This window comes from Choloepus didactylus (assembly GCF_015220235.1).
Source record: "Choloepus didactylus isolate mChoDid1 chromosome 11 unlocalized genomic scaffold, mChoDid1.pri SUPER_11_unloc2, whole genome shotgun sequence".
NCBI classification, from domain to species: domain Eukaryota; kingdom Metazoa; phylum Chordata; class Mammalia; order Pilosa; family Megalonychidae; genus Choloepus; species Choloepus didactylus.
This window is the reverse complement of record NW_023637579.1, coordinates 4880520-4903492: the sequence shown is the minus strand read 5'-3', so window position 1 is coordinate 4903492 and position 22973 is coordinate 4880520. Positions and strand designations below refer to the sequence as shown.

Here is a 22973-nt window from a genome sequence, read left to right as displayed (position 1 = left end):
ATTTCAATAAAACTGAATTTGATAAAAAATATATATATATATAAATAATAATGGGAAAGGAAAAAGTTCAAAAATTGGGATGATGAATGCACAACTATATGATGGTACTGTGAACAGTTGACTATGCACCATGTATGATTGTATGGTATGTGAATATATCTCAATAAAACCAAATTTAAAAAAATAATGCTGCACATCTGTACACAGGTTCTGTAACAATGCTTTAAAAAAAAAAAAGTAATGGGAGAGGCAGCGTCTGCCCATCAAGATGTGGCTAGGGAGTTTCCTGAAACCCTGAAAAACAATTTGCATGGATTTTCCAGATTGCAAGGGTGCTGCACTCCTCACCCCCACGATGTAGAAGGGTAAATTACTTTATTTGGGAGCTCTCCTATTCTATGCTGACATCCACTCCTCCACCCCAGCAGCCTTCAGGTCCCTGAATCCAACTGACTTCTTTGCTAGCCTCGCAGCCCCCACACCCAAACCAGGGGGTGCCCAGAGGCCACCGTGGCTTGTCGGTGGTGCCCAGTGCCCAGCTCAGTGACAGCAGCTGGTTCTCCAGAAGCAGTTCCTCTTGCTCCCCAGCCCATACTCGTCTCTGCCATCCCAGCTGCTGATCCCACTAACCCCCCGTGCCTGCCCCTCTCTCCGCAGCCACCCGGGAGTCAGCCTTCGTGCACGCCATCGCCTCGGCCGGCGTGGCCTTTGCAGTGACCCGCTCCTGTGCGGAGGGCTCCGCTGCTATCTGCGGCTGCAGTGGCCGCCATCAGGGCTCGCCGGGCGAGGGCTGGAAGTGGGGCGGCTGCAGCGAGGACATCGAGTTCGGTGGCATGGTGTCTCGGGAGTTTGCAGATGCCCGGGAGAACCGGCCTGACGCCCGCTCGGCCATGAACCGCCACAACAATGAGGCTGGGCGCCAGGTATGTCTGTGGGTCCCCTGCAAGCTTCCTGAGCAAGGGGTGACCCAGTGGAGGCAGGACAGCAGATAGGGAAGGGAAGTTTATTTTAGTCAGGCTGGGGTCTGAGGCTCAAGGATGTCAAGTCAAGTGCATCCCCACAGGAGGGTGATTCCAAGTGTGGATCACAAGGAAGGGGATATTGGGTGAAGCTCCCCTCCAGGAGCTCTTGCACATTCTCGTTTTGTGCAGTGCGGGCAGTGCTATGATAGTAAAATGCATGCAAGGTGACCTAGCAGGGGTGGAAGTTCTGACTAGAGACATGAAAGATAATCAGCAGTTATCTAGGTGAGGGAGGCCGAGAGAGCTTCCCAGACAGACTGGGAGTGAAAGGCTGCAAGTGATTTAGTCTGGGTAGCATATACAGCAGAAAGGAATAAGAGTTTTGAGATGGAGAGGCAGACAGAGGCCAGACTGTGAAGGACTTTGTGAGTATTGTTGAAGAGAACTTGACTGTAAGGTCAGTGGGGAGCCAACGGAGGGCTGATGGTTGATGAGAAGTGATGCATGTAAGGACAGAGGGGATCTGTTAGATTTATCCACACCAAAATGGTGGTTGGTCTTGCCCAGTGGAGTCATGGGGCGAGACACAGATCACAGACATTGGAAGAGTGAATAGGGGTCTTCAGCTTCCAACAATGGTGAACTAGATAATTCAGACTAACCCTCCTATTGAAGACACAGGATGACATACAAAAAGCACCTTCTTAAAATTGTTGGATACCCACACCTATGCAGTCACCATGACAGAGGAGATACTGCAAGTGCAGAGGAGAAAATGGTCTTTTCAATAAATGGTGATCAGTTGATTGGAAAAAAAAATTAACCTTGACCCCTACCTCACACCATATGAAATTACAAATCCTAATGGAAAAGGTAAAACAATAAAGCTTTTAAAAGAAAACTTAGGGGAACATTTTTTGTGACCTTGGAGTAGGCAAAGATTTCTTAAGCTAAGAAAAGTACCAACAAAGAAAAAATGTAATAATATGGACTGTGTTAAAATTAGGAACTTCTACTCAAAAAAGAACACCACTATGAGATCATAAAGGCAACCCACACAGGAGGAGATGTTCACAATGCATATACACAACAAACATACAACAGCTACACTATAAAAATAATGAGAAATAAGAAAAAGACAGATAACCCAATAGGAAAATTGGCTGAAGAATTGAAAGCCACTTCAGAAATGAAAATATCAAAATGGCCAATAGATATATGAAAAGATGCTCAACATCCTTAGTGATCAAGGAAATGCAAAACAAAACTGCAATGTGATTCCAATACACACCCAACAGAATTGCTAAAATGAAAAGAAGACGCCAAGTGTTGGTGAGGATTTGGAACAACTGGAGCTCTCATCATACTGCTGGCAAGAATGTAAATGGATACAACCACTGAGGAAAAGTGTTTGGCAGTATTTCAACAGCTGAGCAATTCCACTTCCAGGTATATACACAACAAAGTTGCACACGTATGTTTACCAAATGGTGTGTACTAGAACATCCTCTTTGTAATACACCCAAACCAGAGACTACCCAAATGCATATCAAATGAACAGAAAAGTGTGGCACAATCATGCAATGGAATACTATACAGCAATGAAAATGAATTTTCCACAACTACACACTACTGTGTGACTGAATCCCACAAAGATGTCGAGTGAAAGAACCTGGACACAAAAGATTTCATACTGCATAATTCAATTTATAAAAAGAGAAAAACAAGCAACACTAACCCACACTGTTGGAATCTATGCCCTGGAGAAGGGAAGGGGTACTTTCCCCATTTTTTTAGATTTATGTTATTGAAAACTCAACGAGAATAAGAAATAATCAGCTCCCTGCTTTCTCAAATGTAGACAAAGAAAAAGAGAAAAGAGTCGGTAGAATAGGGTTTGAGATAACCCTTCATCCATAATGGTCCATCTGGAGGTGACAGTGAAACCCTATCTATCTTCGTGCAGTCATCAAAACAGCCCAAAGTCACATCCATATTTACCATAAAACTGATTGTATCAACTTTGTGGTGACCCACATCAGCCCCCCTGTGATGGTTAGGTTCATGTGTCAACTTGGCCAGGTGATGGCACCCAGCTGTCTGGTCAAGCAAACACTGGCCTAACCATTGCTGCAAGGACATTTGTGGCTGGTTAATAAACCAACAGGCTGGTTTATTAAATCTTCAGTCAATTGGCTGCAGATGTGACTGATGACATCAACGAAGGGCGTGTCTTCCACAATGAGAGAATGCAGTCAGCTGGATTCAATCCAATCAGCTGAAGACTTTTAAGCGAGACAGATAGAGGAGCTTCACTTCTTCTTCAGCTGACCAGCAAAGCATTTCCCGAGGAGTTCGCAGAAGTTGCCAGTTCATTTCCCAAGGAGATCATCAAACATCTTCATTGAAGTTGCCAGTTTGCTGCCTACTCTACAGAATTTGGACTCATGCATACCCACAGTTGCATGAGACACTTTTATAAATCTTATATTTATAGATAACTCTCATTGATTCTGTTTCCCTAGAGAACCCTAACTAATACACCCCCAAATAGTCAAAATAATTGGCTCTACCGTGTCGTGGTATCTCTGTGCCATGACACCAAAATTTAAGGGTGTATAAGGAATTTCTAAGGAGCTGGTATTCCGGGCTGGCAATTTGTGAAATGTTGTCATATTTTACACTTATGACATATATATACTTTTTTGTATGTATAGTATACTTCAATAACAAGTATTAAAATATCGAATAACAACTCTATGGTGAGGAGTTAGTGGCCCAGGATCCAGGAGAAGACAGGACCATGAGTCGGGCATCCGGGGCAGCTTTTGTGGATCTGGAAGAGAGGGCAGAAGATGAGTTGAACTTCTGGCAGCCTTACCCAGCTAAGGGAGCCACCAATGATGTGCTCTCTGGTAAATCCCTGCTCAGTTTAGGCTCGACTCTGGTGAATAAAGGAGAACCAGAAGTAGACCAACCCTTGTGCATGTGTGTAGGCTAGAATAATCTCAAGACATAAAGTTGCATTAAGGTGATTCCAGACTGCTGGTATCCCCAGGCACCTGGCAAAAGCAGACAAAATTCTCTGTGTTGGAAGATAACTTTATTCTAGGCTTCAAAATATTTCCAAAAATAATTTTTGAAACACACTGTCTAGCACATAATCAAAGATAACCAACTCACATGAACCAATGACACAAAGAGCTTGATTATCCTCCAGGCAGGAAAAAAGAAAACTGTCCTCTGCGGGATTGGACTAACCTAAAAGAGAAGTAAAGAGACTAACTTGTGTGATAAAGAAGAGGGAGAGGTAGGGGGTATGGGATGTTTGGGGTCTTCTTTTTTCTTCTTATTTCTTTTTCTGGAGTAATGCAAATGTTCTAAAAATGATCATGGTGATGAATATACAAATACATGATGATACTGTGAACCATTGATTGTATACTTTGGATGGATTGTATGGTGTGTGAATATATCTCAATAAAATTATGCTAAAAAAAAGATACTAACTTGGGGATTCCCCAAACAAAACAATACAGCTAGATCACTTGATAGTGAGGGTCAAAGTTGACAGGTCCCTCCCATACACAAGAGCTTCCAGTAAGACTCTTTAGTCCCACTTTTTTTTTTGGGGGGGGGGTGTCCAGTGATTTTTTTTAAATACAGTTTAATTGAGATATATTCACACATCCTACAGTCATCTAAAGTGTACAATCAATCATTCACAGCACCGTCATACAGTTGTGCATTCATCACCAGAATCAATTTTTGAAACTTTTCCTTACTCCAAAATAAAAATAAAAGCAAAAAAGAACCCCTAACTCTTCCCATCCCCTCCATCCCACCCTATTCTTCATCTAATTTTTGTCCCTATTTTTTCCACTCATCTGTCCATATACTGGATAAAGGGAGTGTGAGCCACAAGGTTTTCACAGTCACACAGTCACACTGTGCAAGCTACATAGTTATACAATCATCTTCAAGAACCAGGGTCACTGGGTTGCAGTTTGACAGTGTCAGGTGTTTTCCTCTGGCCATTCCAACACACTAAAAACTAAAAAGTGGTATCTATATAGCACATAAGTATACCCTCCAGAGTGACCTCTCGACTCCATTTGAAATCTCTGAGCCACTGGAGCCTTATTTTGTTTCATCTCTCTTCCCCCTTTTGGTCAAGAAGATCCTCTCAATCCCACAGTGCTGGGTCCAGGCTCATCTCCAGGAGTCATTTCCCACATTGCCAGGGAGATTTACACCTCTGGGTGTCATGTCCCACATAGGGGGTAGGGCAGTGAGTTCACCTGCTGAGTGGGCCCAGAGAGAGGGGGCCACATCTGAGCAACAAAGATAGCCCCACTTTTAAATATGAGCAGACAGCCAAAGATCACTGGACATCTATGAAAAGACTCCAAAAGCAACAACAGAAAAGATGAAGACAAGAATGAAAAGGCAAAAATAAAAGTTATGGAAAATAGTGACTGCGAAGAGAGATGAAAATGCCAAAAAAAAAAACCCAAAAAAACAAAAAAACCGTATCACAATATCACCAAAGAGATAAAAGAACACATTGTAGCCACGAAACCAGAACAGGATGTTATTCAAAAAGAACAATCAGAGGACAACAAAAGAGAGAAGTCTTAGAAGTAAAAATATGATAAAGAAATAAAAAGCTCAGCAGAGACGTTAGAAGATGGTTGAGATACTCTCACAGAAAGTGTGGGGAAAAGACAAAGAGATGAAAAATAGGAGAGAACAGAAGAGTTAGAAGATCTGTCCTAGTGACAAATAACAATGAACACAAAGAGTAAGAAGTCAGCAAATACTTAGGAAGATTCCCCAAAACTGAAGAGCATGGGTTTTATATCAAACAGACCCACTAAGTGCCTCTACAGAGGGAAAAAAAACCTCACATCAAGATACAAGGCTGTGGAATTCAGTGCCTATGACACAAATAAGTCCTCCAAGCTTCCAAGAAGAAACATTGGGTTTCATACAAAAGGTCAGGAATTAATATGGCCGCAGGCTTTTCAGGAACAATAATGAAAGCTTTAAGACAATGGAGCCATGCTTTCAGAATTCTAAAGAGGCATAAATAAATAAATAAATAAATAAATAAATAAATAAATATTCCAAACCAAGAATTTTATACCCAGGTAACCCATCAATTAAGTGCAATAGTAGAAAAGATTTGCTCTCAGACATACAGATTTTGCAAAATTTACCAGGAGCCCTCTGAAGAAGATATCTCCAAAAAGATGGAATTGATAGAATACCCGATGTGTTTGAACATCTTGAAGAGAATATTTAGACAATGAAGGGAGAGCAATAAGTACACTAAAAACAATAACAAATTGCATAAGAAAGTAATCATAATGTCACATAACTCCACTGAGCATGACATCTGATGTAGCCAGAATTCTGTCGGCACTGAATATTGCTCTACTTGAAATTACGTTATAGTTTTTAGGGTAAGATGTGGAGTTGAGAAGTGTGCATCAGAGCAGAGGAGTGGGGAAAGCCAGCTAAATTCCCGTCTTCCACAGTGAGAAGTCAGCAGACAATGCCAAACACTGAAAGATCAAGAAGTAAAACAAGCATGCATGTTGTCAGCGGTGTAAGAGTTGCAAGGGATCGTCTGGGGGGATCGAGAAAGCACTGTCTGTGTGAGTGCAGGAACAGAACTCCTGTTTTTCTTAGCAGGTCATGGGAACTATTGGACTCTTTAAATTATATGCATATGTAACTTCAATCAAAGTTAAAACCTAAAACTAAAGAGGCTGAGGAGGCAGAGATGGGACGTGGCAGCAAATCTTCGAAAAAGGCTGGCCACAAAAGAGAGAAGAAAGTGGAGATTAGAACTGGACGTTGGGGAAGGGGTGTACATCACAGATGTCCCTGGGAAACGAACAACATGAGAGGAAGGGGTTCAAAAACAGCAGGGGGAGGGAGGCTGAATGGAGGCAGATACAGATGGAGAGCTCAGGTGGAACGTTAGAGCAGCACCGTCCTGTGGAAATAGAATGGGAGCCACATATGTAATTTTTTAGTTTTCCCCTAGCCACGTTAAAAAAGTAAACAGGTGAAATCAGTTTTACAAAAAAAGGGCATCCCAGAGGTGCCCAAGTGGCGCTGGGGGCGCAGGGAGAGCGTAGCACCTCTGTCCGGGGAGGCCCGGGGACAGGGGCTCATGGAGCAGGGGGCGGGAAGAAGAAAAGGGGGGTTGCCAGGCGAGCAGGGGGAGGGGGCGTGGAGGGGGGAGGGGCTGCAGACCAGGTGCACCCCCCACCCAGAGGACCCAGAACTGGGAGGCGCGGGCCCTGCTGATGTCCCTGTGCGCCCCTCCGCCAGGCCATCGCCAGCCACATGCACCTCAAGTGCAAGTGCCACGGGCTGTCGGGCAGCTGCGAGGTGAAGACGTGCTGGTGGTCCCAGCCCGACTTCCGCGTCCTCGGGGACTTCCTCAAGGACAAGTACGACAGCGCGTCGGAGATGGTGGTGGAGAAGCACCGCGAGTCCCGCGGCTGGGTGGAGACGCTGCGGCCGCGCTACCACTACTTCAAGGTGCCGACGGAGCGCGACCTGGTCTACTACGAGAGCTCCCCCAACTTCTGCGAGCCCAACGCGGAGACGGGCTCCTTCGGCACGCGCGACCGCATCTGCAACGTCAGCTCGCACGGCATCGACGGCTGCGACCTGCTGTGCTGCGGCCGCGGCCACAACACGCGGACCGAGAGGCGCAAGGAGAAGTGCCACTGCGTCTTCCACTGGTGCTGCTACGTCAGCTGCCAGGAGTGCGCGCGCGTCTACGACGTGCACACCTGCAAGTAGCCCAGGGGGGCGGGCACCGCCTGCAGCCTCTGCGCCCCTCCTAGCCCGGGGGCCCCGGGGCTCCAGTGGCCTGCAGTCTCCGTGGCTCCCCGTGGCATCTTGGGGGCTTCCAAGGCTTCCTGGGATTTGGGGGGCTACCTCCAGAGGCCATCACCTCCCTCCCCGTCCCCTGCCCCAGAAGTCTCTGCTGACGCCCTCTGGGAGTCAGGACCCTGCCCCTCCTATGCCCCAGCCGGGAGAGCAGACCACTGCCCTGCCCCTGGAGAGGGAGAAGAGGCCTGGTGGAAGGTTCCGGGATCCTGGCCAGGTCCCAAAGCCCCCAGCCCTGCAACTGCACCCTCCCCTTTGCAGCTAACAGAAAGTGCCCTCTCTCTCCTCCCTGTCTCCTCAACTGTGCCACATCCCCGTGAGAGAGGACTGGAGACTGCAGCCACCCACCCGTCCCCCTCGCCCACTTCTCCCCTCCTTGCCTCAGCTCTCCCTCCAACTGGCCCACAGCCCCTTGTAAGGGAAAGACAAGTAGAGGGGGGCAGACCCCCAAGGCTACCCAGAGCCACTGGCTGGGCCTCTCCCAGCTCCACCCTTCTGCCTTTGAGGCTTGCTTTTAGGCTGGGTTGTTTGGGAGGACTTGGTGGGCTCAGGGGACAGCGGATCAGTCGCAGGTGGAACAGCTTGGGAGTTCTCGAACCCAGGCCCATGCTGCAGAGAGAGGGCACGAAGCCCTGAGCTGGAGTGGTGCCATCCCAGGATAAGTGACCCCCAACCCCCCTAGCCCAACCCCGGGAGACTCTGAGCCCCTCCCAGGTCCAGCTGCCAGCCCCTGGTGAGGGTCCTGGGAGCCTTTGGCTGGTCAACTCAGAATAAGTGGACCCTCCATCCAACGTCTCAACCTCTGTCACTGTGAAATGTCTCCCCAAGGACCCCACCCTCGAGGCAGCTAGGTGGGGCAAAGATATGCCCTGAGCCCCCGAAAGACCCTGCCCCAGCCCAGGGATGGGCCCTGCTAGGCCTTGGATTTTGCATTTTTTTTGGTTTTAATTTTATTTCCATTGCTGCTATATCCACCGTACACTGGAGTTAGATGGACAGACTTTTTTTTTTTCCTTTTCTTTCTATGAAAGAAATTATTTTAGTCATAGCTTGTGAGTTTCAAACAATGGAGAAAGTTTAAAAAAAAAAAAAAAAAAAGGAAGAAACAACCAAACAAACCTGTGTTCTGTGCTAGAATTGGTGGTGGCCGGTTGGCACATTGGTGGCACACTGGAGGTGGGGACGGTGCCAGTGGCAGGGGCTGGCTCTCCCGAGGGTGGGGGTGGCTGACACCCAGGGACCAAGATGGGAGGGAGGTCCCTGGTGTGCACAGTGGGTCACTGCTGAGGTGGTCTCCAGAGGTCAGAATTTCACGTGGTGGGAGAGGAGGAAAGGGGACAGCCAAACCAAGGAAAGGGGCAACTAGCTCCTGTTATCCTGGGGAGGAGGCTTCCAGTGGGTGCCCCGAGTGAAGGCAAGTAGGAGACCTGGACTCCAGACAGGCCAGTAAACCCAAGTCAGACCCCAAACGCTCAGACCTTGAATCCATTCATCCACTTAGCACCAGCTGCCGAGTGTCCGCCATGTGCCCAGTGCTAGATGGGCTCTGGGGACGTGGTCCCTGGGTGGGTGTCCCCATCAGGCCTACTGGAGCCTCAAAGGAGCCCGATCTAGCTGGGAGGGATGGCAGATGCTCAGGATATGCTTGCTTAACCAGAGGCCCTGCTCTGGAGTCTGGAAATCAGGGGGCTGCTTCCTTCTGGGTCTAGCTTCCTGTTTCCTCTAAGTCCGTGGGCTCATACCAGTGAATTAAACCCTGGGGGCTAGGACGGTGGATCCTCCACTGGCAGAGAGCTGCTGCAGAAAGCCGAGCTGTCCCCCAGAACTCCCCACTCCCACCCCACCAATCAGAGCTGAGGGGAACAGGGATTGGGGGCTGCACCCTGGTGACCTCCAGTGCAATGTGGGCCTGGCCAACGGGCATCTCGAACCCCCCACCTATGGGCTGGGATTTCAGGGGCTCCCCTGACCTGCTATCCCAGGCAGCCCAGGAGTCTCAGCCAGACCAGAGGGGGAGCAAGTCAGCCTGGAAGTGGACCCCTGGCCTGGGCCCCCTGTACCTGTTCCCTCTTCTCATGGGTGTGGAAGGCAGTGCTGGGATGGGGCACCGGGAAATGAGGCTGCCAGGAGCTGGGGACCTCCCCAAGGCCTGAAAATCCTGTTTCTTCCACACGGTGTTGGTGGAGGTTGGTGGTGCAGCTTGCCCACTGCTAGCTCTTCTCCATCCCTGGGGGGCATGGCCGAGAAGAGCAGAGACAAGCTGGTCCTTGCAGAGCTGGCCGTCCCCTGGGGGTGGGAGGAGAGTGTCTTTCTGAAGCCAGGACCTGGAGAGGCCCTCTCTCCAAGGTGTGACATGCTGACCCTGCTGGCATCTGGCTGTGGGGATCCCGTCCCCATGGAAAGCTGAGCACATGCTCTTTGCAGTAGCCCTGGAGTTTCCTGGGATAAGGACACTTGCTGACCTCCTGAACCCCAGCCTCAGTCCCCACCTCCCCTCCACACACATCCGAGTCCTGGCTGGTTCCCTGCCCTCCGCGGGCTGGGAGAGGACCACAGCCCAGGTCCCAGGGCCCTGGACCCCATCCATGCACCACCCCCATCCCCAGCTCCCTGGACCTTGAGTTCTGCACACTCTGCCTGGCCGACCTCCCCCTCAGGGCCTGCAGGCTGGGGTATTCTCTGCACCCCAGTTTACCCTGGAGAGGCTCCACCCCACGGGGACCCCTGCTGCACCGGAAAGCCCATCCTCAGGAAGCACAGTGGTTTGTTGTCTCACAAACCACTCCCTGGCAAACCCCAGCTCCCCTCCCCCTAGCCGTGAGAGGGACCCTGAGGAGGGTGGGGATGGCCCTTCTTGGATCACCTCTGGGCTTGCCCTGACACCCTGCCAGGCCCACAGGCTAGAGAGAAAGCTGGGGGGAGGCGAAAAGGTGGGGGGTGGGGAGAACAGGCTGGGGCCAGACACAAGTGAGGAGGGGGCTCAGGGCAGGAGATCCAGCCCCTCCCCTCTCCCCCAAATGGTCAGGCCCTCAAAAGCCTCCAAGCACTTGTCCATTTGCAAGTTGGCTGGAAGGAAAGCGCTAAGAGGTCGAGGTCGGGGGGAGTGGGGGCACAGGGAGCAGAGGAGGCGCCTACCCTGCTTGGATAGTCTGTTTGCAGTAATGATTAACCAGGCACCCTGTAATTGGGAACCTCACGCTGGCCGGAGGGAGCCGGGTGGGGTAGAGGTGGGGGTGGTAGTGAGCCTGAATGCAAACCTAGGGGTTAGGACGCCAAGGGTGCAGGCTGGCTGTGCTCTCCCAGGACAGGGCTGAGGGGCTGCATAGTGGGGACAAGTCCAAGCCCAGCGTCATCACAGCAGCCACCCAGGTGCATGGGCCTCCTCAGATCCCCGTCAGAGCCCGGCAGGGAGCTCCAGCCTGGAAGGAAGGGAAACAGAGCCCCCAAGTCCCCAGGAGCCCAGAGAAGGCCCTCCACGCTCATCTATCTGCAGCACGAAGTCCCCAACCTTGTGAAATCATGCTGTCATCCCACCAGGCCAGGCACCCCGTGGGGCTGCAGGGCCTGGTCTGGTTGGGGGCGCGCCCGGTGGCTGCCGACCTGACTGTGCATGTGACACCCACCTGGAGACCCCATGAGCAGCGGCACACAGCTTGTCCCAGGCGCACAGCAAGGCCCAGGGCCTGGAACCCTGCTCTGCTTCTTGCCGAATGGTTCCGTAGTCACCCCAGGCCCACGCATGGCTCTCCAAGCACCCATTTCCACAGCGGGTACCGGCCGGCTGGCTTCTTGGCACCCTCTGGGGACCTCAGCTGGCTGTGATCCACCCTGGTTATCTGCTTAGGGGGGCCCAGGGCCAGAGCCTGGGAAACACACAGCATCCCTGACTCAGCCCCCTCAGCTCCCTGCTCTCCTGACATGCACCCAGGCTCCCATGCTCCCCAGAATCTCAGAGGCACCCCATTTTGTCCTGCATCCTCACCGAACACCCCTCATCACCTTGGCTGGTTGGTCCTGCTGCCTGCTGACTTCCCCTCACCTCCCGCATCCCCCGACCAGTCTGCTCCCCCGGCCCTCACCCCCATACAGGAGTCTTCTATAGTGGGACCTGGGGTGTCCCGAAAAGGCTCAGGGAGCTGACTCCTGGGGCTGGCTGGGCAAGGAAGTTTCAGCATAGAAGTCTGACCCAGCAACAACCGCTCCAGGCCGAGGACATGGGCTGGGGGAGACCTGGGGTGGGTGTGGGAGGGAGTCGAGAGGAATGCTGGGTAAGTGGGGCCCTGGCCCAGGGGGGCTGAGCTTGAGGCTCCGGGGAGTTTCTCCTGCACCGTTGTGCCATGTGAGGCCAAGCCGCGACTGCCACGCAAGCAGGCCTGGGCTCACAGGAGGTCCTGAGGGGTCAGCCTGGGCCAGCTGGGTGGCGGACACACCGTAAAGCAGGAGCCAGTCATCCAACACACAGGGCAGCAGCCAAGGCACCCGTCTGCTCCATGGGGGGCATGGATGAGTCACCTGCTGAAGGGCCAGGCCGGGCCAGGTGGGGCGAGCCCCCAGCCTCAGTGCCCGACAGCACGGTGGACGGGGGGTCAGCAGAGGGCAGGTCGGGAAGCCGTGGGTGGTGCTCCTTGGCGGGTACACAGAGGCCCCGCGATGGGCAGGCATCCCTGGGTGGGTGTTCCCTGCCCGGCCGGGTCTGGGTGACGCCTGTCACAGAGGCCCATCATACACCTGCCCTACTCTGGCCCCACCAGGTGGGCGCGCAGACAAGTCTCTGAGTCAGGGCGTTTGGCAGGAGCCACCCTAATTGGCACCTGTAGGTGCCCAAGTGCTGGGTTCCCCACATGAAAGGAGCTGGGAGGGGAGCTCAGTGGGGGGAGGGTGGCAGTGCCCAGTGGGGGGACAGGGAAGGAAGTGGGGAGTGACCCAGTTGGGGGAGGCAGGCCTGGGATGGGTGAGGGAGGTGGTGCCTGGGGGTGGGGGCAATGTGGGCCCAGGAAGGGGTGCAGTGACCCCCACGATCACAGGGCAGAGTGGAGCCTCAGGAGTCAGAGAAGCCTGGGGACATGACACCCCAGAGGTCACTGCACCCAAAGAGGAGAGTGAGGATGAGCTTAGACAACGTGAGAACACCTTGCAGGGTTTGAAAACAAGCCCGCAACCTGCTCTCTCAGGCACAGAGGCTGCAAAACAGCCCTGAGTCACCCTGGCTGTCTCGGTGGTCGGGGCCCAGAGAGAGAGAGACACTAGGCTGAGGACACACAGCCAGGCAGGGACCCGGCTGGTCTAGGAAGTTGAGGCAGGGGCAGAACCCTGGGATGTGCTGTTCCCAAAGAACTGGGGCTCCTGCAGCCCCAGGGGCCTCCGTTTATGGGTAAGGGGCTTGGGAAGAGCCTGCGTGGGGAAGCAAACCCCTCAACTCACCCATGGATTGTGAGGAACCCTCCCCTGTCTGGAGCTCAGTTTCCCTTCTGTACAGTGAGGATGGGCCGAGGGGGTCTCCCCAGGGCCAGTCCGCTCCTCACATTGGCTGGCCTGGAACGTTCCTTCCATCGCCCCTTCCGGAACCGAGGTCTGTGCCACCCCCCACCCTCGCCTGCCAAGGGGTTGCATCTCCCCGTGGACCCCACCCAGCACCCCACAGGCTGCCCCAGCACTAAGAGAGGACGGAGCCTGCAGGACGGCTGTCCGAAACAGCCCCCACCTCTTAGGGGGTTTACAGCCCCCTCCCCACCCCCACCCCAAGAGGGAGGAAATGGGCCTGGCCGGCCTGTTCGCAGGTAGTTGAGACAGCAGAGGAATAACCATATAAAAGGCGGGGAGGTGGGCCCTGCCCCGCCCAGGGCGCCCCTCTGCCCCCAGCCCCCTCCACAATCTCACACTCCTGGGGGGCAGTGGGCTTTGAAGTGGTGCAGGGGGTGGGGCCAGCCCCCTTGGGGTCCAGGGGGCCCTACCCCCACTCCTTCTCTCAGTAACCCCTCCCCTAGACTCCCAGTTTCTGGGGCCTCAAGGGGGGGCCGGGTCAGAACCTCCAGGCTGGGGATGTCTGGGCAGCAGGTGTGGACCAGTTCCAGGTCCCCGTGCCAAGAACAGTTGCTTTGTCCTTCCCCAGGTGACGGGAAGGGAGGGCCGAGACCCCAGGCCCTGAGAAGTCCTGAGCCTGCCGGGCCTGATCCTGTGCACTGTCTACTGGGGCCTGAGGCAGGTGCAGGACCTGGGAGACACTGGGTACAGCAGCTCACCCCCACTCCCGGCTTCCCTTGCTGGCCCGTGGAGGCAAGAGATGCCAATTAGAGTTTGCAGGGCCTCCCCTCATGCCTCGGGACAGCCCCTCTGGCCAGGCCCCAGACCCAGCACCCCCGGCCCCTGCTGTTGGGTGGGTCAGCCCAGTTGGCTGAGCCTGCAGGCAGGAAGATGCTCTCAGCCAGGTGGGAGCAAGGAAGGGGGAGTGGTGGTGGGTGCATGGAGAGCAGGGTGCTGATGAGGTCTAGTTTGGCTGACTGCACAGTCTGAGACCCCCCCTTCACTCCCCAGGACGAGGCATTGACATTGGCTCGCAAGGCTGGGCATTCGGGAGCAGTGGGCTCGACCGCTGTGAGGGGACAGAGCCCAGAGCTGTGGCAAGGCCTGTGGGGCTTTGGTTTGCCCATCTGACCATGAACTTGAAGATGCTTCGAGACTGGGCAGTTCTGGGTTACTGCAGGGCCCGACCCCCAGGGAGGCCAGCTCCTCACTCGTCCACATGGGCTGTCACATCCAGGCAAGACTGGCTGGGCCACAAAACTCCACTGAAGGTGACCGCAGAGCTTGCTGTCCCTGTCACAGCCCACCCTCGAAGCTAGACTGCAGACAGCAAACCTGCTCCCTTTTCCGTGTAGACAGGATCTCGTCCGGAATAAAAAGCAGAGCCAGTGGTGAGTGTCCCGGAAAAGACACTGGGCAGAGGATGGGGCTCAGCGGGGACTGCTGGGGGGACAGAGCTGAGAGGGGCTGTGGGCACCCCGAGCCCACCCTCCTGCCCTTCCTATCTCAGGGGCTGGGAGGGAAGGGAGCAGGGCCTGTGGGCTCACATCTGACTTGTGCTGGGGGTGGAAGAGAATCAGGACTGATTTCCACATGTCCTCAGGGCCTCTGGGGGGACACAGCCCTGGCCTCGGGGGGTCTGGTCCAGAGAAGACTCCCCCATTGGCCCAGAAGGACAAATGCATACTGGCCACCTTCCCTGTTCCCACCATAAACCCGGGGAGGGCGGATCAGCTAAAGGGATTACACTCCACCCCTCGCCCCCAACCACCCATCCCTGACAGGGGGCCTGGGCCCAACCTCCCACCCCACCCTCTGTCAGGGTCCCTGGGTCAGCCATCTGAAGGCAGTAATCTAGGAGGGCTTCCTGGAGGAGGTGAGTAATCGAGGTACTCTTTCTACCGCTCCACCCTCCTCTAACCCAGCTCTGGCACTGCAAACCTCCCATAATCCAGCCAGGTGGGTACCCACTGGCTGGCTGGGGAAGCCCTGGGCAGGGAACCGAGGCTGGGAGCTGCTTGGCAGCTGGGAGGGGAGCTAGTCAGAAGGTGCTAATTGCTGTTTAGCTGCAGGCTGGCTCCTGGCTCACTGTCATTTTTTTTTCCCCTTTCCTTTTCCTTTTTTTTTTTTTTATTTGAGTCTCTGGAGCACACAGTAAATAGTCATTTGGTTCTCAGAGCCCTGCAAATTGGTGTTTATGGTGCCAGGACTCCTGTCCACACAAACACAGGCCGGGAGGTGCTGGGCTGGGAGGGACAGAGGGCACTCTGCCACCCCCACCGAGTCACAGCTCTGGGGGAGCCTGTCCCTGAAGTGCCAGCTCTGATGACTCTGCCTGCAGGTGGCCTGTTGGCTGGCACTGATCAGACACCTAAGCAATGGGTGCCGAGGGTGGGTAGACGTGGTGTGTATGTGTGTGTATGGAGTTGGGGGTAATCCCAGAGGGCTTCCAGGAGGAGGTGAGGCTTTCCTGGCAGGGAGGCTCCTCCAAAGAGGCTCACTCGTGCCCTCCATTCCCCAGGGGCTCTGCGTCCCCACCCCAGTGGCCATCTGCAGAGTTTAAAACTGGAATGTGGGGAGGCCCAGGCTTTAACGCAAGAGGGTGAATAGTGGAATTCCAGGCATGGGCAGGCGGGTGGGGGCAATGGAGAGGTGGTTGTTGGAGAGGAGGGGACTTCCCCAACTGCCTCCCCTCACCTGTCATCCTGGACCCGTAGAGAGGCAGGCAGGCCCGTGCAGCACCTCCCAGCAGCTCTAGGGCCCAGCCTCCCTCCCCGGGCCTCTCAGCTCCTCTCTGCTACTGCCTGAAGTTCATTAGAGTTCGTCGCCTTGGCCTGCCCTTGCTCGGCCCAGCCCGGATGCCAGGGTCCCCATCACACTGCATCCTCTCCATCTCTGCCATCGTGTCAGAGGCCCTGATACACAAGGCTTGCTCTGGCCCAGCCCAGCCAGTTCTGCAGCCAGCAGAGAGGCAAGGCCAGGAGCTCTGGGGCAAGCTGTTTGATGTGTGGGGTTTGGAATGAGTCTTGTAAATCAAACATGCTCCTTCCCAGAGTGTTTCTTTAATTGCCCAGGCCTGGGCCAGTACCACAGAAGTGGAGACCGACAGAAGATGCAGGTCAGGCAGCCTTCCCTATTGCACGGCCCTGAGCCCACACTTTCCTCTGCTCAAGAATCTTCGATGGCTCCCCAGTGCCCACAGGACAGAGTTCAATTGTCTTAGCTTGCACCCCTCAGCATCGGTCTGACTCTGGGCTGCAGGGGAGCCTCTGAGCTAGATTCTCATGCTCCAAAGCACCCAGCAAGTTGGGGCAAAGTCATAAGGAAAGCAGAGGCTTCATCTCACACCTTCCCAATCCCCCCTCCAGTTCACCCTTGCCTTCTTCCACACTTGCTGCATCCCTCCAGCCCCAGACTTTCTCCTGGCCTCTGCCACAGCCTGCGTGCCACCATGCTGCCTCCTCCAGTGTAACCTCATATCTCTGACGTGGGAGGAGGCGATGCCAACTCTTCCAGACCGACCTGGCTCTAGAAACTTCAGTGGCTTGCACTGAGCCCAGTTCCTTGGCCAGCACTGTTTGCATTCTGGAGCCTCTCACTCTCCACCTGCACGGCAGGCACCAGGGCTGCTGACGAGGTGGTGTGTGTACACAGTGCGGTTCTGTGTAGCAGAAGCTCTGCTGACCCCAGTGTCATGCCCTGCAGCCCCCTGAGCCCCAAATCCCCCACCTGATTGCAGACCTGTTGAGTTGCCCAGCTGCCCACAAGCCTGCCAGGTGTTTTGTTCCATTCCCTGGCAATTTGTTTGACAGCCAGTCCTGGTGGGAAGGGGAGAGCGTGGGGCGTGGGAAGTTCTGCCCCGCAGATGGAGTTGCTGGTCACCAGCACCCCAGCCAAAAGGAGGGAGCCTCCTGTCCCCAGGCCCAGCGGCCCTGCCAGCCCCAGCTGTCTCTCCAGCTCCAGCTCCAGCCAGACCCATCCTGGGCTCTGCAGTGACACCAGGCGGCTGTGCACCGCTCCTAAGTCTGGCTTCCCCGGCATCTGCGGGCTATGCACAGGCAGGTGGTAAGTCATTCTTGTGGCCGCAGGGGGAGGGCCGGGCCGGGGAGCTGGGGCAGGGCTGTCCAAACTCGGAAACCAGCGTCCCAGCCAGGGGAGACGAGCAGGAGGGAGGCTGGGGAGCCCTGGATGGGGAGGGCAGGGTGGGCTCGGCCAGGGGTGGGTACAACTTCTACCCCCTGGCTCTCTGGGCCACGGGGCACAGCCCCACCTTGTGGGCACTGGGGGCACTGCCATGTCGCCAGTCTGCAGACCTGAGCATGTGGGACCCTCTCCCTGGATCTCTGGGGCACCCAGGGAGATTGACCTGGGGTGGAGGGGAAGCTGGGAGTTGAGCAGCTGAGCTCTGAGGACCACAGACCAGCGGGGCCTGGAGACCCAAGAGCACGACTTTGGGTTGTGGGGCATGAAAATACTCCCAGCCCTACAGCAGCCCCCCGTGCTTTGGGGACACAGCCCTCCAGACCCTGCAGGACCAGCCCCTCCACCCCCAAATATACCTGAAACTCCTCATGTAGTCTGGGACTCCCCTTGCACTCTGGAGCTCCCCTGCAGCCTGGAACCCCCTGCAGCTCAGGGACAGCCACTGCAGTCTGGGGGACCTCCCTGTACTCTGGGGTCCCCTGCAACCTGGGGGATCCCCTTGCACTCTGGAGCTCCCCTGCAGCCTGGGGCCCCAGGTGGTGGACGGGCAGCAGGCCCAACACAGAGGAAGCCCAGCATGCAGGCCAGCCCATCTCCATGATTCATCCCATCGTTGGCTGTAGGTTTTCCTTTTCCTGTGAGATGGTTTCTCTCTACGATCAGAAGCAACCGCAAAGTGAGGGCAGCGGCTGGGCCCTCCTGGCTTCTCGTCTCTCCCCTCGGGCTCTCCCACACCCTCGGCCAGCTGTGGCCCCCAGGGAACTGAACCATGGCCCTTGCACTCACCGGGCAGCCGGGCTCCGGGCCGGGCAGCCATCCTGCCAGCGACAGGTGGCGCAGAACAAGGCTCATCTAGCCGAGAGCCCGCCATTCTCTTCTGTGCCTCAACCTACCTCCTTCTCCCTCACTCTGGCCAAACCCAGGGGACAGGAGGCCTTCAAGCCCCCACCCCAGGAGTCCCCGATCACCTAGCGCCCTCCAGGCCACTGGGCATCTCCTTTCCCAGACGGTCCTAGCAGGCGGCGAGTGGGGGGGAGGCAGGCGGCCGGCCATCGCTGAGAGCCTAGGGAAGGGCCTCTCCGGATGGGGGGCTGAGCTGCGCCTTCGGGGAAGGGTGGGAGGGCTGGGGAGTGCAGGGGTCAGTCAACGCCCCACGGCCGGGGAGCCAGGGGCCGCGTCCACACTCCTGCACTGGGAGCTGGTGCAGGCGGGTGGGTGCCTCCTGGTGCCACGTCCCAGGGTGGGGTTTGCAGAGGCCCGTCAGAACCTCAGAGCACCCATGCAGACAGGCCCTCCTCCTGGGTGAGACCAGAGCGGTGCAACTCGCCTGAAGACACACAGCCAATGGGCAGCAGGTCTGCTTCCCAGGCTCCACCCAGGCCGGCTGGCGGCAGCTCTCAGGGCAGGGCTCACCCTGGGCCCTTGGGGTGGGGGTGGGGTGCATGGAGTGCCCATGGAAGCGGCTGGGGACACTGTGATGGCTTCAGCCGGGCTTTTTAATTAACCTTGGCTGCCCCAAAGAGCCCCAATTAAGTGGAGAATGTGACTGCAGAGCAGGGTCAGGCAGAGGGGCAGGTTTTAATTAAACCCCCAGCAGACCGGCTCCTTCCTAGACCTGCTTCAAAGGGCATCCGGGCCAGCCGGCAGCCTCGGCTTCAGGGAGAGGTGACGCAGTCGCCAGGCCCAGCCAGCTGGGAGACCCTCCCCGTACCCCTGTGATCCTTGTCCTCTGCTCACCGTCAAAGCCCTGCAACCTGTCACCTGCACTGAGCAACCTGCTCCACTCCAACCCACTGTTCAATAAGCATTCATAGAGTGTTCACTGTGTGCTCGCTCTAGGCAGGGGAAGGTGACAGAAAACAATAGTAAAACACATCACTCTATAAAAGGATTCCATGTGCAATGGAAGAGAGCAGGGCGAGGGGCCGCGAGAAGCAGGATGGTCAGGGCAGAGGGTGGGAGTGTGTGGATGCCGTCACAGGTGCCCTTGCATGGGAGCCTGTGTCCCCACACACGTGCGTCTGGGGACGGGCCCAGGTGTGTGCTGGCCCGCCCCGCCCCTGGCACCCAGCCCGCAGCCGCCAGTCTTTCTTCAGGGCAGTTTTGCAATCAGCCCTGCTGCCGAGCTGACATTCTCCACGCCTGGCTTGCTCCCAGAAGCAGAGTGGTTGGGGGGTGATGAGTGATGGTAGTAGGGTGAGTGTGTGTGGGGGGGTGTCTCTACTTAAGAGGAGGCTCCAGGGTCAGCTCCCTGCCCAGCCTCGGCCCCTGCAAAGCCGAGTCACCCAAGGATTCACCTGAGATGAGGTGGGGCAACAGGCAATTAGTATGCCCGTCCCGGCGGCTGGTGGGCACACGTGGGCCAGCCCCCACAACTCTTTTCCAGGCTCCCATTGATTCGGCTAGGGGCCAGAGGGCAGGGGGCATCCAGGAAATCTGGCAGGTGGGCAATGAGTTCCAAGGGGCACTGTGAGCCTTGACAGGCTGCGGTCAGAGCCAGGTAGCTGGTAGACCAGTAAGCCCATGCCAGTTGGCAAGAACTGGGGCTACCAGGATGCAACATGGAAAAACCCCGTGGGGGGTCGGTGCAGAGAGAAGTGGAGGGGAGTGTCCCAGGAGCCCCAGCCGTGTCAGCTCCCTGCCACCGGGGTCTTTCCCAATATGAGAGTGCAGAAGTGTGTATTAATCTCCAAGGACTGACATAACAAAGTACCTCAGCTTGGGTGCCTTGAAACGACAGAAGTGTATTCTTGCATGGTTCTGGAGGCCAGAGGTCAGAGGTCAAGGGGTCAGTGGGGTCGTGCCCCCTCTGAAGGCTCTTGGGTTGGATCCTTCCTCGCCTCTCCCAGCTTCCGTTGGACCCAGGTGTCCCTTGGCTTCCAGACACATCACTCCAAACTCTCCGTCCGTCTTTACATGGACTTTTCTTCTGTGTCTTTGTAGCTGTGTACTCTTTTAAGGACATTCTCGCCGGATTTAGGGCCCACCCGATTCTGAGGATCTCTCAGTGACCTCATCTTAATCCCATCTGCAATGGACGCTATTTCCAAACAAGGTCACCTTCGGAGGTTCCTGGTGGCTCCATGACCAAGCTGTGGGGTAAATCTGGGCAGTGCCACCATCTGGCTGCCACCATCCTGCAAAGCCCCTAATCCAGGACCACCCAGCTGAGATTTCCCAACATCCCAGGCCCCAGGAAGTGTGAGAGATAACAAATGAGGAGGGCCATTTGAAACCGCTCAAATTTGCTGCCATTTGTTACCAAGTCATAGAACCTAGACCGGGGACAAATTGTCCACCTCTGCCAGGTGATGAGACGGCAGGGTTCAGAAAGCCCTTACTGCTGATCGTGTGTGTTCTGCACCCCACTTGGCTGGGGGCTGTCCTCCCTGTACAGAGCAAGGCAATTTTGATTTTAAATGTTCATCTGTGGTGCAGTCAAAAGTTCGTCTTTCCTTTCTCCAAAATCACTTTGACATATGACTAGCCTGTGAAGTCCACAGTTTAGAAATCTCACCAGGGACCAGGGGGGAGGTTTAGGGAGGGGTCCACGAGGCAGGGCAGTACCCTACCTGGGGCTCTGCCCCACAGCCCAGTAAACCCTCCCCACCCCACCCCTGGACGCAGGGGGGCCCAGCCCCACAGACAGCCTTCACGGCTCTCTCCCTCCCCCCAACTAACCACCACAGTGGCTTCCTCCCTGCTGGCCACCACTGCCCTCTGCCCCATCCCGCCTTCACCATTTCCCCACACGGGTCCTCTCTCCACCCAGACTGGCTGCATCTTGACGACACCCCTGCCCCTTTTAACTGCTGCCTCCCACCAACCACCTCAAGGCATACTCAGCTGTCCTTTAAGGACAAAAAGAAGCCCTCTCCCCTGCTGCCCTTACCGGGGCATGTTTCTCCCTTCACCGACTTCCTACCACACAAGAGTTGTTGGAATCTTAGTACTAAGCTCACCTTGAGCAAACCTTCCCTGATGCCCGTCTATCTGCCAAAAAGTGTAACCTCTTCCTGCATGCCCAGCAATAGAAAGTCACAAGCTACCCAGGAGGTAGGTCACTGCCAAGCTGTCCCCACGTGTCGAGCTAAAGTCTGTCCCTCCTTTTCCACAGCCCCTGACCTTCCCCCAACTCCCCCACTCTTTTACAAATACCCTGTCTCCCCAGTTTCCTGTCGGGCTTAGCAGCTCTTCTGAAGAACCTTGGAGTGGACAGGCTCCAACCTCAGGGTGCTCCCAAACAGCCCTGGCCTCTCCCCTCCTTGGCTTGACAAGATCCTCCCTCAGCCCAGACCCGGCTCTGAGCTGAGTGTCAAGTTGGGCCCCTTTGCAGAATCCGAAGGAGAATTCCCTCTTGAGGAAGGAACCTGGAGAGCCCTACCACTCAACCCAGGAACACAGAGGGGAGGTGGCTCGGCTCCAGCGGGCAAGGGGCAGAATTCCTGGGGTTCTTGCCTGGGAACTCGGCCCCTCTGAACCTCAATCACCTTCTCCCCAGCACAGGCCTGGAATGAGCTGTGGAGAAACCAGCTACCAGAAGCAAGGAGCCCTGTAAAACCATGATCTTCTGCAGGAGCAGGGGCCTGAGAGCAGGGACCCGTCCACCCTACCCTGGGAGTGTCCGATGGCACGGCCGCTCTGCAGAACTGGCAGGAGGTTAGACAGATGGGTCACGAGCCAGCGATTCCACTCTCTTTTCATTAAAAAGATTTGTACAAGAAAGTTATTGCAGCTTTATTCATAATTGCCCCAAACTGGAAACAATTCAAACATCCGTCTGCGGTGAATGGATAAACATGGTGATGTATTCATACAATGGAATATTCTCTGGAAAAGCAACAAATCACCAAAATGAGCAATGAATGATGGGGAAGAAGCTGAAACCTGAAAATGTTATGTTAAGCTGAAGAAGCCAGACACACAAAAGTGTACATACTGTATGAACCCATTTATAGGAAGTTCTAGAACAAGAAAAACTCACCTAGGGGATACAAATGAGAATAGTGGGTGCCTGGGGGTGGATTGATTGCCAGCAAAGGGGTAAGAGAGAAGATTATGGGTGATGGAAATGGGCTGTAACTTTATCAGGGTGTCAGTTAGACAGATGTCTACATTTTTCAAAATGTGTGGAATTGTACATTTAATATATGTGCACATAATTGTCAGTAAATTATACCTCGATTTAAAATTCAAAAAAAGGAAAAATCCTTGAAGGCTCAAGGACAAAGCTTTTCACCCATCGCTGCTGGTGAATTAGTTTCCTAGCTGCTAAAACAAATACCATACTGTTCCAGTTTGCTAATGCTGCCATTATGCAAAATAGCAGAAATAGATTGGCTTTTATGAAGGAGGTTTATTTTGTTGAAA

General features: G+C 54.9%; 1 protein-coding gene across 3 annotated transcripts in view; it reads left to right on the top strand.

Moving 5' to 3' along the window:
* The window catches only part of WNT3A (Wnt family member 3A), a 73273-nt gene extending 64334 nt beyond the window's left edge, over positions 1–8939 (top strand). For all 3 annotated transcript variants that reach the window (XM_037823272.1, XM_037823274.1, XM_037823273.1), the window contains exons 3-4: positions 658–923; positions 7311–8939. In XM_037823272.1, the coding sequence (XP_037679200.1) occupies positions 658–923; positions 7311–7790 (746 nt within the window). In that variant the 3' untranslated portion in view covers positions 7791–8939. The remainder of the gene's footprint in view (positions 1–657; positions 924–7310) is intronic.
* The last annotated feature ends 14034 nt before the right edge of the window (positions 8940–22973 follow it).